The following is a 17,304-nucleotide window of genomic DNA, read 5'->3' on the forward strand; positions in this document are numbered from 1 at the left end:
TTTTCTATTGCCCTAATAGGAGCAATGGATACCGAGAAGATGTGGATTTGGAGTAGTGTGATTGTGAATGCTGATGTTGGGCACAGGCGATTTGTTTAGAATTGCTAAGTTGCTAGCTGCTCTTTACATGATGCTGAACACCATGAATAGAAATAGGAAGGTGTTTACTTAGTGCAGGAGGCAGCAGTAACCAGTAACCCCAAAACTGTTTTTGGTTGTACCTTTCATCTCAGAATTGCAAGGGTGTTTGCAGTTCATCACAGGGAGGCAGTCTGTGACTCCAGAGCCATTTCTGAAGGGAATCACAGAACGGCTGAGGCCTGTAAGTGGATTTTTTGTGTGTGTGTAGTCTATCTGTGGATTTTTTTGTATATTAGACACTACTTGATTCTAAACTATGAAATGTAATTTGGTTGAATTACAGGGTCAAATAGAGTACAAGTGGAGTTAACCAATTTCTTAAGCTTGAGAGCTATATGTAGAGCCAGAGAAGTGCTGAGGGAATAGCTGCAATCAGTGGCATAGCAGTGCAATTAACCCTGCATTATTCAGGGACATAAGAAGCTGAGTTAGCCCAAGCAATGGATAAAACTAACACAAGTACTGTGAAAAACACAGGGAAGGATGTTGAAGAGATGCTCAGCTGCTAAGAGTCGGTTCTAGTTTGCTTAGTTGTCTTATTTTTCATGTGGTTTCAGCCAGCTGAGAAACCCGCTGTCTGAACTGGCGTTATTCTAGTTTCCAAAAGAACCTGTTGGCCACATAGGCTACACTGCATCACTGTGGCACGTGGCCGCACAGCCTGCGTGTCTGCCACCTACCCAAGCCGACTGCAGCAACAGTGAGGGTGATTATGGGGTGAGGGTATTGCCTTAAGGGGGATGGGGAGCTACAGGTATGGATTTAATCTGGGGCTGACAGTGTTTGTTAGTCAGGTGGCAATGTGGCTATACACGGAACATGCAGTGTGTCCAGAGACAGCTGCAGTCTGGCAACAGTACACCCAATTTGCTGTTGTACTAAAGATGGCACTAGTTTGGTGGAACTAAGGTCTTTGACTTGTGTTATCACTGAGTAGAGCTGGTCTGAATATCCCTTTGCTTGGTTTTAGAATCAGGAAACTGGGGAGTGTGGAGCAGAAACAACCAATCCAATGAAGTTGGGTTAAGCCTTACTGAGCTCATTGACCCTGTCTCAGTGTCAGTGTAGCCACACTGGTTCTTGTCCTCCTTTTCATCTCTGGCTTTGGGAGGTAGGCGTTGGTTGCAGCGCTGGACCACATCTGGCTGCATGACAGTCTGGCTAATAAACCCTCCTAGAGCACAGGGCGCTTGAAGCAGAGTTATCTGAATGACCGTCCAAGAGGCAGCTAGAGTCTGGCAGGGTTAGTGATGCCTCAGTTAATAAACTCATCTGTACACAACCAACTCTGTGGTTGTGTCTGTGCAGTTAACTCCAATTCTTCAGATTGGATGTGAGTGTAGTTTGGAAATACCTGAGTTGGCTTTTCATTGCATTAGTTTAAGTCTGACAGGACCCATCTGTGCCCTGTTCTGCTGCCAAGTGGTGATACTGCTTCCTGATCTGAGCTGTTCCTGAAAGAGGTACGGCTGCATCTGGGTTCTACTGGAAGTGACCTTGTAACTTCCTGCCAACTAAACTGAAGTCTACACTGTGCTCTTTCTGTAGCAGCACCCCCAGTTTGCTTGGCTGATTCATGGGCTGGGCTTTGCTGGTGTAATGGGTGGCTAGCTGGCATTCCTAGTGACCAAATGAAAGTCTGCCCTGCAGCCATTTGACTGTTGTCCGTCTGTATTCTAAACAAATTCCAGTTTGACTTCTGCCTACTTATGTGGCTGCTATCTGGAATATACTAGCTGAGTTTAGGTATTAAAATATTTTGAAGATTTTCATTCGTACTGCATCTTCAATTTTTGATGTATATGTACCTTGCAGTTGTGCCTTTTTTCTTTTCTTCTTCCCCAGAAGTCCCATCTTTTGTCATCAATCAATACTCATGCAAAAGTGTAGGTGGGATTAAATTTAGTCAAGTGGGATAGTGGTGTATAAAAAGATAAAAGCTTTACTTTTGGGAAATCTCTTTTAAAGGCAGGAAAATAACTAGATTTTTAATTTTAAACTTGGAACTCAAAACACACAGGCACTTGTGCATTTTAAAGTATTTTAAATCTGCTTTCATATCATTCAGTGCCATGAAAGAGTTGACAATTTGCAACTGAGGAGCCTGACTTCTGTAGTTGTGTTGTAATCCAGCAATAATATGGAGAGGAGATCCAGACTCAGACCTAGACTATTTCTTGAGACTAATGAAAGCTCTTTATCAGGTGTCTTAGTTTGGAGTTGCACTTCTTTCAGTTTGGAATCTGATCTCTCCTAATCTAAATTAACCTGTTTAAACCAGAATATGTCTGTATAATTTTATATTACATAATGTAAGTTAACTTAGTTTTAAAATAACATCACTAGGTAAATCGGTGTATCCTTGTGTGTAAATAAGCCTTGAATTGCATGTGGTCAAAGCCTTATTTTTAAAATAGTCCAATGTATGAGTGTGTCTAAGAAGGAAAGTCCATGAAGTTGTGACAGGTAACTGGAGATTGATACAGTCCTGCTTGTGTCCTTATCGTTCTGTTGGAGTGCCTGCGTTTTGTTGTGGTGTTGAGCAATGCTGTGGTTTGAAAGTGTTTCCTTCACTGTTTGCTTTCATATTTACTCATGTTTCTTGACAATTTTGTAGCTTTTGTTAGTGCAGGAGTGAACTCTGATTGTGAAGAATAACTATGATTTTTGCTCAAGTCCACCTGTAGTGCACAAGTTCTGGGTTCTGTAATTCTGCGGTAGTGCTGTTCAAGTGCTGGGAGAGGTATGTGACTCCAGGAGAATGTAGCTGCCAGTGGGTGTGCCCAATGGCATGCAGCTACTGAAGTGCTTCTGTTTAACTAGATCTCAGTGCACCAGTGGAGCTACAGATAAACAGGTTAGTTTTGGTATATAAAGGAAAGCATTTGGAAGTGTTGAATTAGTGCTAAATACAGATGGATTTACCTGAATTTAACTGCATGTTAACTTACCGCAGAATTAAACTGTGTGCATGATGGATCATGAAATTCAGGGTAATTGGAGGTTAAATTTGGGTGGATGCAAGGCCAGTTTATTTGACTGCATGGGAATTAACATAGAAAAACAGTATGAATGTCATTAAAAAAAATAAACTAGGTTATTAGTTAGTTGGTTATAACCACGCACTGCAAGTGCAGTTTTTGAAGTGCACTTTGGTGCTAATAAGTTTGATAGATACTCTATTCCCTGGGGAGTAGGAGACCACAGCCTGGATGTAAAGGATCAAACAAGGAAAGGAGCAAAGCATTTTCTGTGTTCCTTTAGAAACAAAATAACAAGGATCTTGAGTCTGACAAATGAATAGCCAGAACTTAAAGGAAAAGTTTTATTTTAAACTCTCCAACAGAATACTACAAAAAAAATCCACAAAGGTGATGAGTTTGCTCCTCCCTCCAAGGAGAACAAATATGCTTTTTTTTGTTTGTTTTTTGCCTTTTTTTTCAAAATAGGTGTTTTGGATGTTGTTTTGCTTTAATGCATATTACTGAATTCTTATTTCTCCTAGTATTGATATGTAAATTATATATTGCTATCTACCTAATTCACAGTTGACAGAAAAATTTGGATTGCAAAAAATATTCAGATTGCATGCCTCAAGGACTTGGGAATTAGTTCTAGAATTTGTAGCTACTTTGTTTTGCTTGTTGAATCTGCCTGGTAATATCCTGCTGCTTTTGTAGGCCATTTAGGCCAGAGTGTCCCGCTGGTAAGTGATGTGGTATGGGAGAGAGATAACTACAGTCCATGATTTCACTTTTACTGTCTCCTTGGACACCTCTTTGCACCCAAGAACTCTGTGAACTGAAACTTCATTTGTGGAACTTTGGAGACAAATATGATTTTGAATTGTTACCTGACCTGCAGTTTCAAGGAAGCTGAACAGCCTAGGTCTGTGCCTTTTTTACCCTGAAGATCCACATTAGTGTTAGTTGTCCAACTCAGTTGGCTGAAATAGTAACTGCTATACACTCATGGTCACTGTTGCTTCTCAGGTTGACACTGGTTTTCTGTGGTTTAGCTAAACTGGTAGTCATAGAAGACTACTGGAATCAAGGTGGTTTCCACTGCATACAAGGGTTTAGTAGTCTACGCTGTTATTCTGAGTCTAATTCGCAGTGGGCAAACACCTGCATTGTTAAAGCATCTTTTAACGTTAGTTGACACCCTGTTAATAGTCTTGGCTCAGTGGCCAAAGTTTAAATGAATGCAGAGATCAAACAACTCTTTTATGTCTTCAAATCAGAGTTGCTGTGTTTTTAGGACAGTGTAGAAGAATGAATTTCTGTTACCCATGTTGTACCTATGTACACAAATTGCAAATAACTTTTGAAACCAGACTGACTTTTTTCAGTGTAATTACTGATATTCGGAGTGGAGCAAAGTCTGGTGCACCAGCTATGGCATACAAAGGGTCCGTGTTACTGACATGTTGGAAAACAGATATTTTGTAATTGAATCGCAAACAATCACTTTTAAAGCTTAGATTCTCTCTTCATCCATTGAGTATACTTTGTGAGAGAATGTGAAACCCCTAATGAACAACTGGATGCCACTTATGTGATTAAAAACTGTGGGTCATCTTCTATTTTTCTCTCCCTGAACTATTTCTCTCCTCTGTTTTTGGGGAAGTTTGTATATGCAACATAATGGGCAGCACTAATGGTGTATTTTAATATGCTAGATACTTGAGATAACAGTACACTGATTTGTTTCCAGCACTTGAACATAAAAATATATGCAAATTATTGAAAGTTAAAAATTGTACAATCTGTTTGACCTCTGCTAAACCATTTTTGTACTGGGCAAGTGGCATGGTAGTGCAGTAGCTTTGATGTTTCAGTGCTTCATTGTTCATTCAGAGTTGCTAACTGAAGTTATCTTATGATTTATCCCACTATCTTTGCAGACCTACAGAAGTGAAGTCAGGAGATGGTCCCATTTTTCTGAGGTAGTAGGACTAAAAAGCTTCAATTTGATTTAAGGCGATGAATAACAAATATAGTAATTAGCTTCTGGTGCTTATTAGAAGAAGCTTCTTCCAAGAATATTAAGTTTTTTGAGGATGAAATAGGTTGCTTTGTTTCTTTGTTATTTTTAATATAATAATGCCTACGTGCTCCATATTGCAGCAGGATCTTATTATCAGTGCATTAGGAAACTGATAATTTCATCTAAAATAAAGAAGAGAAAAAGGTTGAGTGTAAAATTTAAAAATGGAACCCTATACGAACATTTTATTTGACCAATCTTTTAATATTGACTTTAAAGAGACAATTTTAAGTAGTCCACATATTTATGAAATGCCTTTTGCCTGTTTTGTCTGTATTCTTTTAAAAACTCTTTTATGGTTGATCTATTGGAGTTTTCTGGAATCTGTTGTTCTAATAATCTCTGTTTAGCTAGTAACCGCTGTTCAGTGCATTAAAGTAAAACAGCTTTTTGCATTTGGTATTTATGTTGAATAGCGCTTGCTTGAAATTAGATAGCCTCCTCCTGCCCCCTAACATTTTATATATTTACTTTTAAAAGCCTTCTTCTCCCCACTATTTTGACAGGCAACTGATACTGCCATCCCATGCTTGACAAATTTATGCCATGCATGGACTAAGCTTTCTCATAATTTATTATTAAGTGTTTTAAATATTAATATTCTCTCTTTTCCCTAATTACATTAACATATATTTCTAAAAATATAAAGCCTTGATATTTTTGCTGTCACATTTGTGTTATGAAATCAGTATGTCAATCAAAGCAGTAAACTTAGAGCTGTTTTTTATGCTATTTTCTAATGCAAACAATTTGAAAAGAATTTAGGATTCCAACATAGTTATGCTTATAGTGTAAAACAAAAACTACCTAGAAATAGTGGTCACTGAATTAATGTATATATTAAATCTATTGCAGTGATGAAGAAATTTTGTCATGGTTTTGAGAAATCTCATTTGACACTTGATCTAAAGGTGAAAAGTGATTTGAAAAAGCTTGTTAACTATTTTCTCTTTCTTTATATCCTTCTTTAGCTCTTTATTCTGATCATTATTTGAAGTATGCACAAACTAATGCATTCAATTTTTTGCTGTTTTTCTAGGAGTATTTCTCTCTGTAGGCAAATGTAATTCTTCATCGTCAAACTTTCCTAATATGATTCTTCTTTAAAGAGATTTGGAAAAACCTACAAACTGTTTATCTTTTTAGATGTGGGACAAAACTGCACATTTGACTGGAATGAAGTTTTGGAAAGATCTTGTTATGCTTACGCATGTGAAGAGAAATCAGTAGTTTGTTTTAACAGAGAAGGTGTATTGGTATGAGATAAGAAATTACGTCCCGGTGATTTATGGTTGTGAGCTACCACTTCTGGAATCCTATTCCTTTAGGGAGTCATTAAAGATTACTAGGTTGTTATACAGAACAAATCAAGTGCCTTGGATGCAAAATGGATGCTGTCTCTGCTCTTTTGACAGAGTTACTTAACCTTGAGAAACATAGCTTTGCAACTCCTTCCAGCTCCCTTCCTCCCCCCTTTTCCCACAGTTTGAAAATCACTGTCATCTTCCAGGAGAATGCAACAGGAACCAGTGATTTGAGGAGGAAAAGAGGTAGAACCGGAGAAGGCTGGAGGACTGAAGTGGAAGGGAGACGATGCATTTCTTTGACATGCTCCCTGCTAGTGTCAGGTGCCTGAAGTTCCCCCGGTCGCCTGCTATTATCAGTGTCCAGGAAAGCCCAGCAACAGAGCGTGGCTCCTGCTCCCTCCGAGGAAGGAGGGAAGTGTGTTACTGCTGAGGTTATTCCCTTACCTCACTGTGGTGATTACTTGTGGCAGCCTGTGTCTGAGCGGTGTGCATCTGTTTCCACATGATGGCTTGTCTGTTTTTCTTCAGTTTTTAAAAAATAGTCAAAAATCCCATCAAAAGAACTTGATTAAGGTTGCTAGTTGAGAAACCATGAATTTTAATATTGACATTTCTCAGCTTTTAAGTAAAGTCTTAATTTGCTCCAAATGTATTTTATTTTATTTTTAATTCAGTGGTTTTCATTTTGCAGGCCAAAAATATTTTCCAGTAGAATAGTGTAGACTGCAGTGAAGCATATTCAGGCCTGCTTCCAATGGGTTGCTTCTGCTACTTGCAGTTTGTGGACTTGAGTGAGTAGTCTGTGAGTGCTGGGGTCTGTGAACTGCAGACTGATAATCCTGCTTTGGTAACATAATTATGTTTTTATTTTGATTATGTTATTTCATGACCTTTGCCTCTTTCAGTACACAGTTTCAGATTTCTTCTTGAGTAGAAACAAATTTGGAAAAAGACTGTTCTGTAGGAATTACTTGTAGCAGAAGTTGGAAAGTGAATGGAAACTGTGCCATGAAAATTGAGAAAGAAATGCGACTTCTCCCAGTGAATGCAATCGATGCTGCAGTGAAAGCCTGCTTTCTGTTTGTAGCTTTCTTGTACTGTTCCTGCACGTGTACGGATTCCCTGCTCTTCTGGTGCATAGGATGGTTAGAATTTAATTGAAGATAATGTGGTATTTTATTTCCTCTTAATTGGTCAGTGTATGGTCAGTGGAGAAAAAGTAGTTTTTTAAACTTTTCAATGGTTTTCCTCACTGCAGCAACTGAGCATTTCATAGGGCTGTGCTCAGGTGAGGGGGTGAGTGAAAGGTGGGACTGCTCTAAGTGCTAACTGAAGTAGACCTTAATTTTAACATGTGTGCACAAGACCAAGCTAACATAGCACAAGCAATTTTAACTTAAAGGTGTGCTTTATTTGGCCGTTTTTATGTTTTTGATGCAGTTTTGTGTGTAACTATACAAATTGACTGTAGCACACGGAACAGATTTAGACACAAGCAACATACTACTTCTCCTAGGAGACACGGAAGGTGTGGGGTAGATCTGACACTTAGCCTGGTGCAGCTTCTAGCAACAAGAATATTCTCATTTCTCTTCAGGAGTATAATGGATATTTTACTGAGCGATGCAGACTGAAAATAAACTTTTAACATGTTTACCAGAAGGCAGCCAGCCTGCTTGAGAGAAATCTCTTCCTTTCTTTCCTCTCTTCCCCTGCTTCCCATCTTCCATTCTCTGATCAACATTTAACTAGAATTAAAAGCTTTGGGTAGGAATGCTTGAAACGCTTGGGAATTAGCCTGTGTGAGAACTCATTCTGCGCTTCTGGCAGATTTTCAAGAAAACTTAGCCTCGTGTTTCTTGAGGCAATTGTACGCCGTTTGAGTAACGCGGAAGCTAAACTTGCACCATCTCTTGGGAAAATAGCTAATTAAGACAGAAGGGCTGAACCCTGGGATTCTCATGTGCTTTTGAAAGAGAGCGTGCCGAGAGGTCGCTGCTCTTCCCTTGCTTGGGCAGATGCTGTACCCAAACTGGGAGGCAACTTGATAAACGCCATAGTGCAACGTAGGTACAAGCTACGGAAACAAACAGAAGTTTGTGCCTTTGTTCAAGGAACAACATTTAATTCTGAAGTTTATTTATGATGTAGGAATAAGTGGCTTTTTCCCAGCTTAAAAAGTGGGGGGTGGGGGGCACAACTTGATATTTTTCTGAGAACCCTTGCTTAACCCCCTTCCCCCCCCCCCTTTTTTTTTAAGCTGTTGCACAGGTATTTGCTGCATTTGGATTTCATTTTAGGTTACCTTTTACAATTTGGTATCTTTTTCTGTAACCTATCTAAGCATAATTAAAAATAACATTGTCGGGTAGTTATTTGAGAAATTTTCAGCTTAATTAAAATAAAAAATGAATCAGTTAATTTTGTTCCATTTTTCCTTGATTAGCACTGTGAATATGTGAAGATACATATGTATCTATATATTTTGAGTGTGTGGATGTATACCTATATGCATGTGTGCTTATATGCCTGTGTACACTAAGGTTTTTATGGTGCTTACTGTTCAAGTAATACATCTGGCTGTGTTTCTAGATCTAGAATTTTTGTTAGAATTGGTATTTAAAAGGTTAGTTGTTCCCTTCACTCAGTGAGTGGATCTTTGTTTTCTGATACTTGTGGTGAGTTGAATGCTTTGTATTTCAAGAAATCTGATTAGATTGATCAGTCTGCACTTATGGGAGGACAGTCTTGCTAGGATGATCTGAGGACAGGTTTGCTCCTCTGCTTGACAGCGTTGTCTATGGATTCTCTTCTCTTGTCCATCAATGTCTGCCATGTGTTTTCTTCTGTGATTTTGAGTTTGTGGATCCCCAAGATAAATGATGTGTTGGACTACATCAGGGTAATGCTAGTGAAGACTGATGGCCAGAATATCAGTAGAAGCCTCAGGATAAAAACCAGTTTATTTTAAGTATTAGTTTCATTATTCAGGACATAACGAGAATGTTGTTCAGTGTGGCTGCAACATGGAACAAATCTCTTTTGACAGTTTAGCTTTGGGTAGTGAATATTATAGTTAATCCAGGCTGTCTTAACCTGGTATCTCATTTAGGTTTCTTTTGTTTAGATTTTGTATGTAGAAAGAATTGCTTGTATTTAACTGTCTAGTAAGCAGACATAGTATTTCAGAAAACGAACAGTTACTATTTGATATTAGGCAGCCCTAGCTTTAAGAGGATGGAGTTGCAGTACCTCGGACTGCATCTGTTCTAGGTTAATTTTTTTTCTGTGTTGGAGAACTGTTCTAATCTTGATAGTAAACTATGGAGCTGTAGCCTTACAGATCTGTGTCTCGTTCTTCTATCTTCATCAACTCCTAGGAGTAATCCATTGATTAGATTGAGGTAGGTTTTATCTTAAGTTGGAAATTGGGAATTTATTTTTTTAATCTTTTGCCTAAGATTTATGTGTTTTCATCATTTTAACAAGTTGAACAAGACTGAAAGGAGTAAAGTGTTGCTGGTCCAAATTCTTGCTTGCTTTGCTCATTCTGTAGTTGCAGGCCTAGGAAAGGTTCCTTTTAGGGTCGTTTGTGAAGATGCATATATTTTTCTTCCAAAAATAAGTCTTCGGGAGATAAATCAAGGTTGTATGTGAAAAAAGGTGATCTTGAGGAGTCTTAGTGAGTAAATTTATCTGGTTTGCAGTGGGGAAAACCGAAATTCCCCTAAGTAATGGGAATAATACGAAAGAAAGAATGTTCAGACTCGAAGGACGGAAGTAGAGCAATTGGAGAGAACTAGGAAACTACCCATGTACTAATTTCTTTATTTATTCATTAATATTTACTTTTTCACTTATTTTTCTTGCAGTGGTGGGATGAAAGATTCGACTTCCAGACTACCTTTTTACAGTGCTTGGCAAAACATGTGCCAAATATCTACTCAGCTGAAATGGACCCCTTGCTGGAGAAACAAGAAGAAATGGTCCAGGCAACAATATTTTACCCTCTGGAATGCTATTTGTTTGGGGAAGACCCAGATATTTTCCTGGAGAAATTGCAACAGAGTGGAACCTCACAGCTCTGTGGGAAGGTGTTCAAAGGAGGGGAGACAACATATTCTTGCAGGTAAGCACAAAGGTATGTTATCATGACTGTTCCCTTGTGAGATAATGCAGTAAAGTAGACTTAATGAAACTGGGTGCCCTGCAAAGTAATCATTTTGTGTCACATTATGTCTTTAAGTAACAGACAGTGGCATTTGCTCACTCTAAAGTGGTTTCAAATCTGAAGCAAAGTTACATGTGAAAGGCATGCTCTGGCAGAGAAAAGAGGAAGGAAATGGGAAGAATACCAAAGGTACTGAAGGTCATTGGTTAAAAAGATTGCATGATAGGGCATGAGTATGGGACCTGTACCTGGGTTTAAGGGAATACAGTCAATAAAAATTTGCACATTAGAGTGCTCATCTTTTCAAAGTCTAAAACACAATCCAGCATTTCTGAGCATGAACAATATGCTGCTTGAGTAATATCTGTATAAGCCGTGATCATTTTTCACCTTCTTTCTCATCCTTGTGTGTATTAAAGATGAAAACCTATTGATATGATATTACTTTATTAATTCATGTATCAGAGGTCTTTATGATGGCTGCAAAGATTGCAACTGAGCTGGTAATATATTGGTATTAATATGATGCTATATGATAGTTTTTTGTCATTTGGGGGTTATTTTAAAAGCCTAGAACACTGCACCAGAAATACCAAAATAACATTATTAAAATGAATAATACTATTTAGGATGAAGATCGAGTGCAAAGGGTCTTTGTATGAATCCTTGCACGTTCACTGAAAAGTGTATGGCTTACTATCTTGCAACAATTTGGTGGTATTTATAAAAATGCTGATTTAATACTACCACTGAAGTCAAGCAAGTTTTTCTTTTAGACTTCTAAGATGCTAAAAATAATAGATACTCTGAAATAATAAAACCTAAAATGTAAAATTTGACATTCAAATCTAGCAGGTACTTCTGTCTTAATTTTTTTTTTGTTTGTTTTAACTCACCTTGTTGTACATTTTTAGTAATAAATGAATATTAATTAAATATTTTATTACAATAATGATAATTGTCACCTAAAGGTTCAAAAGGAAATTAATTCTATATTCAGAATTATTATGCTATTTTAGTTATATTGTAAAAAAGGCCTTGAACTAGATGTTGAACAATGGTGTGAAACAACAAACTTATTAAATACTTGTCATCTGCATTTTGTGTAGAATGAAACAATCATTAAAAAAGTCTTAGTATGCTTAAAAAAAAAAAAAAGCCGCATGAAGTATATATGTATGTAAAGGATTGAAAAAATGGAATTAGATTGCACGAATGAGTGTAATTCTGTATTTCCAGATATTTGAGTACTTGATCAAAATCACTGAAATTAAAATTTAAATAGCTTATTTTCTGAAGAAACACTTAAAAACTTGCAACTGCTTAAAAAGTTTTAAGGTAGCCTAATGGACATACAACATAAGTTTTCATTAGCAAAATAACCACAGTTGTTACTGAAAACCATGATAAAGGTTACTCCAAAGTCAGTCTCATTATGTTTTTTTTAATAGCTTCTCATTATAGGCAAAGAAAGAAATATGTTAGCACAGGTTTTAAAAGTGGAAATCAAGCATTTCTAATAGAACCTAATAGAATGCATGGTTTGAGCCTAACAAGATTGGTTTTCGTCCTCTTTCAATGACATGGAGTAGCCAGTGTTTTTGTAATACAAATCTGTTAACCTAAATTTTAGAGCAACATTTTGTTTTGCGTGTGAAAATTCCATGTGTTTGTTTCTAGAAAGTTACCCAGTTACCGTTTTTGTTGCAGAGACTGTGCAGTTGATCCAACATGTGTACTCTGCATGGACTGCTTCCAGAACAGTATTCACAAGAACCATCGGTACAAGGTAGAAAAATTCTGTGTTAAGAAATTGTACTTGTTGCTTTAGAGAAGTGTGTGTGTGTGTGTGTGTGTGTATTTTAATTCAAAGATATCGTAAACTGCAGTAGTAATAAAAAAAAAAAAAAAAAAAAAAAAAAGGAATCTGGGATCTTGTTGAATGTTTGACTGTGATGATTCTAACTGCAGGCTTTATGCATAAAGCTTGTTTCAAGGAAAACAAGTTTCTAAGTCAAGAACTGAAGGGCGAGGAAGATATGAATGCATACATTGTGTTCTCTTTGGCAACATCGCCAAAGAAAATACTGTCTGTGCCAGAGCAAAAAGCTGTGAAGGAAAGTGGCAGTCCTGTCTGGTACTTTGTGTACAAGACTGCATTCTGTCCAGAAATTTAGAATGAATGTGTATATGGAGGGGCCCTTATTTCCTCACTCCTGTAACAGATGCAGTCTCCACATTCCCATTCTGTACCTCTATTTAGATCTGCATAAACAACTTTGGATTTAGAGCATGGACTTTAGAAGTTACAACATATGTTGAGCATCAAATTTTTAGTGAGGATATTGTTTTGGACCTAGATAATCTTTTTCTGATATTCTTTTGACTCTCTCTGAGCCAAATCTGTATCATCTTTGAGAGATTCCAATACCTTAACTAATTCAATTTAGTTATCTTTCACCATTGAAAAGTGAGCTAGGCTTCTCTTACTCCTTTACTCATTGATGTTACATCTGTTCAAGAGTTCGTTTTTTTTTCTGCTTACATTATCAAATGATCATAAATCCCCTTTAAGTGGGTATAATTCCATGAGAGAGTGCTTCAAAGAACGTGTCAATCCTTTTCATGTTAAAGGACACTAAATTATAATATTCTACCCCTCTGTGCAAGTCTTCATATACTGGTCGGAAAATGAATTCTAAGCATTGATTCAAAGACATACAAAACTGCCTTGAATAATGTTAATGCAGCTTCCACATGCACATGCATGAACACACATGTATGGACACGGAGAGCTTAAAGAGAGGTAAGCCGGAAACCAAAGAAAATAGATAATCATGGTTACAGTGCAATTTGAAATCACAGCTGGGCAGAGAAACCAGTTTGATATCTTCTCTCCCTTTCTTCCTTTTTCAGAAGGGTAAGGTTGTCGTCTTCAGGCAAAACATCAGCCATGGAGATAGACTGTCACATGGAATCAGATTTGCTATATTTCCATTTTAAAGATACAGTGTAAAGAATAAAATTTATACTCTTTATTTTCATAGATTCATAGAATAATTTAAGTTGGAAGGGACCTAAGGAGATTATCTAGTCCAACCTCCTGCTCAAAACAAGTCTAATTAGATCGGGTTATTTTAAAACATTTCAAGTAAATAATGAATCTTTGAAAGTCTGTTTTTTATTAGGTTACTTAGGTTTTTTTTTGTAATTATTTTATTTCTGGAGTTTCATAGCAAGCTATGGATAATTACTTTTACCTGAGTAAAAATAATTGCGAAGTCTGTGGGTTACTTGGTGAGCCTTGTATTCTGTAAGCAGATGTTTATACTGGTGTTATATATATTATAGAGGTGTTATGTAAAAATGTGCCATATTTAAGTCTCTATATATTATATTTTCCTCTTTTTATTACATATTGCATGACTGAAATACTTATTTTTCACAGATGCATAGCTCCACTGGAGGAGGATTTTGTGATTGTGGAGATACAGAGGCCTGGAAGGCAGGACCACTGTGTACTAAACATGAGCCTGGAGCATCAGGGACTGCAAAAGAGGTAAGAATACTGCTAGAAGTGAAAGAATAAATATTGTAAATATTGATGTGTGGTGGTTTTCTTTTTTTAATGCTTATTCTTGTTTACAAAACTGCATATGTTGTATAAATGATATGGCAAGTCTAACCGAATTAAATCGGTGTTTATTGGGGTCGGACGTATTCTTTGGGTATCCTTCCTGTCTCCACAAAAGGCAGAAATGATGGAGCAGTTCCACCTGCCCATCTTGTCCATTTCTCTACCTTTTGGTTCTGAATCAAAATTCTAGTGTCTCATCAACTATTTTCTTTGCAGGTTGTAGTATTCTGTTCTGATGTACAAATAATTGATTTCTACTGGATAGTTAATTTTTAGATATAGTACTAGATTTTTATAGAATCTTCTTGTTCCACACTTGTAGTATTGAACACTTTTTTCTTTGTCACTTAGTTATTTCTGGTGTGGGATCTGTCATTATGATTGAGTATAAGGCTCTGCTCTAAAACTAACCTATTATACTAGGCTGTCTCCTGCTTACTGTACCTCAAAAAGTTAATGTATTAAAGACACCTTATAAATACTTTTCAAAAAAGTATGTAGACAAATAAGTTGCTGCAGATAAAACTGCTTTTTCCTGGGCAGATCTGAGTTCCACCTTCTGTTTTGAGATGCTTGAACAAAAAACTTCTAGGGGCCCATTTGACGAATGCTAATTGCTCCTCTGTTTTTGTTGCAAAAATATTGTTCCCTATGGTCTGGCAAAAATTCAAATGACGAAGTAAAGAGCACTGGTCTCACAGGAAGGTGAGACAAAGCGGTAATGTTATGGGCTTGTGCAACTGTGTAGCCTTTTTCTCACCTTTTTTACTCTAAATCTATTCACATTAGCTGAAACTTTAGGTTTTGGGGGGTACTTACTGGACTTTGAATTGGAATAGTGAAGAAGAGGAGCTTCATATAGTTGGCACAAGTTTATTCTAGATAAAATAAATAGAACTGCATCCTATCTGAAGTCAGCATCTGCTAGCCCACTTCTGAGTAGTTTGTGTGCTGCTTATGCTTTTTGTTTGTTCAACTACTGAAAAATAAATTAGTTTAACTTAAACCAGAAAGTAGAGCTTGAGAAAACAAGCAACACCTTACTCAGTAAGGACCAGCCAGTGCATTAGGAAAGTGTCAGTGCTGGAACAGGCACACATCTCCTTTCCAGCTTCGTTTCTTTTAGTATAGAAGTGCATTGTGTGCTTGTCAAACAAAACCAACTCTTTTCTCAATGGTTCTGGCCAGTACCCTCAAAGTGCTGTCAGTATAGAGGATATATCATGCTAAGATGCTTATAAACTTACTACGATAAGGTAAGAGCAAATGAGAAGAGGGGAATGTTGGCAATGTGTTTGTTAGTTGTGTAAACCATGATAAATAAGTGCCTGGGAACTGGCTGCTATTTTTAAAAGCCTGATAAGTTTAGAGTCTGATCTACAGAATGACCTCCTTCTAAAAATGAATGTATAGTAAAGCACATGTTTCAATCTACTATGTTGAAGGATAAGGAGCAGACAAACTTTATTTTTAGCATTTCTGAGATGATATGAGGTGTGTATTGTTAAAATACAGTGTCCTTACAAACTTTCTAATTAAAAACCAATTAAAAAGAAAAGCTTTGGAGTAAGGAGGTGTTTACGCATCACAATTTTCTTTTTTTAAAAAGCTGTCTACTTCCATGATTCTTAGCTATATTAAAAAGATTGCTATTGTTCTTTTATATTTGCATGTGTCCAGTTGTTTATTGGAGAGGTGAGTGCCCTTAGTATTTGGGGGACAAAATTCGCATGGGAAATACTTTTTTCTTAGGAATTCTCTTTTCTGCCTCTGCCCAACACATACATGCTTAGATTTCCTAGGCAGTTTAGTTGGGAAATTCTGTGCAAATGCTCTAGAAAACACCGGCTTCTTTTTCTGCGTCATATTTGTATATGAATCACTTGATTTGCTTGTATTATCATTAATAATATTATATACCATTTATGAATGCATATGCTGAAAGGTGGTATTAATAAAAATTCATTAATATTAGAAGACATGTTTTTGTTGTTAGGGCCTTTGGGTTAAATCCCATTTTTCACAAAAGAATGTCTTTGGAAAAGATCTGTGACTTGTACCAAAACATTTGATTGCTTCATTCTTAAAAGCATACTTGGAAATTATTTTCTTTGTTTATAATCTACTTTTTTCCTAAAAATGCTAAAATGTTACAGAAAGGATTCATAATATTATCATGTGATGTAGATGATTCACTTAAGATTTGCCTGAGTAGATGGAAAATATGCCTGTCAATAAGGATATTTTGAATAATTAGTAAATCTGGCATGGGATTTCTGAAAAGATCAGAGTTGTATTTTCTTGGATAATTCTATTCAAAGAGTCTCATAAATATTTGAGAGACTACTCATAGAGACAGAAGAGGTTGCCACTACAGGGGAAGAATTTACATCTGGATTGCAAACTTAGTATCTTCAGGTATACAGCAACCTGTTTACCAGCTACTTGTAACTTTAAGGTATATGAACCTGAGGTTTCCTAACGTGTTTGGTGAAGTCTTTCATAGCCTGTTCCTAAATAAAAATTGAATGGATTAAAAAATGGTGGATGAAACTGTTGGAATAATACTGACAGATTTTTGGGATGGAATGATTTTAAGGGAAGAAATGAGGTGAGATGAATTTGGTTAAGAAACATAAGTTTTATTTCCTTTTTCTTTCTTTTTTAAAAAAGGTATTTTACTAACACTCTTGTTTCATTTTTTTAAAAAAATTATTTTCTGTATTGATACTGACTTTTATTTTTTTTTATTTATTTTACAGAATTCTGAATGTCAATTAAATAAAGAAGTTATGGAACATTCTAGGAGAGTGTTTCCCTCTGTGATAAAATACATTGTAGATATGCTTATATGGGAAGAAGAGAAGGAGCTGCCTCTGGAGCTCACAGTCAGGTAGGGAGTATTTCCAGTTTTCTCTCAGAGGTGTTAGACTTTGCAGGAAGGTAGCAGTACCCACAGGCAAAATTGTTAGCAAAGCTGTTAGTGTCAAAAGCACAGT

At 36.7% G+C, this 17,304-nt stretch overlaps 1 protein-coding gene across 6 annotated transcripts in view; it reads left to right on the forward strand.

Annotated features, from left to right (window-relative positions):
• The window catches only part of UBR1 (ubiquitin protein ligase E3 component n-recognin 1), a 67,857-nt gene that overhangs the window by 1,039 nt on the left and 49,514 nt on the right, over window positions 1-17,304 (forward strand). For 5 of the 6 annotated variants that reach the window (XM_062575915.1, XM_062575918.1, XM_062575917.1 and 2 more), the window contains exons 2-5: window positions 10,370-10,626; window positions 12,379-12,457; window positions 14,117-14,227; window positions 17,068-17,198. In XM_062575915.1, coding sequence (XP_062431899.1) covers window positions 10,370-10,626; window positions 12,379-12,457; window positions 14,117-14,227; window positions 17,068-17,198 — 578 coding nt within the window. Of the gene's footprint in view, window positions 1-7,618; window positions 7,643-10,369; window positions 10,627-12,378; window positions 12,458-14,116; window positions 14,228-17,067; window positions 17,199-17,304 lie in introns of those variants that run through there. The other variant, XM_062575920.1, reaches the window with a different exon arrangement.

The sequence above is a fragment of the Rhea pennata genome, chromosome 5 (genome assembly GCF_028389875.1).
Source record: "Rhea pennata isolate bPtePen1 chromosome 5, bPtePen1.pri, whole genome shotgun sequence".
Taxonomy (NCBI): Eukaryota; Metazoa; Chordata; class Aves; order Rheiformes; family Rheidae; genus Rhea; species Rhea pennata.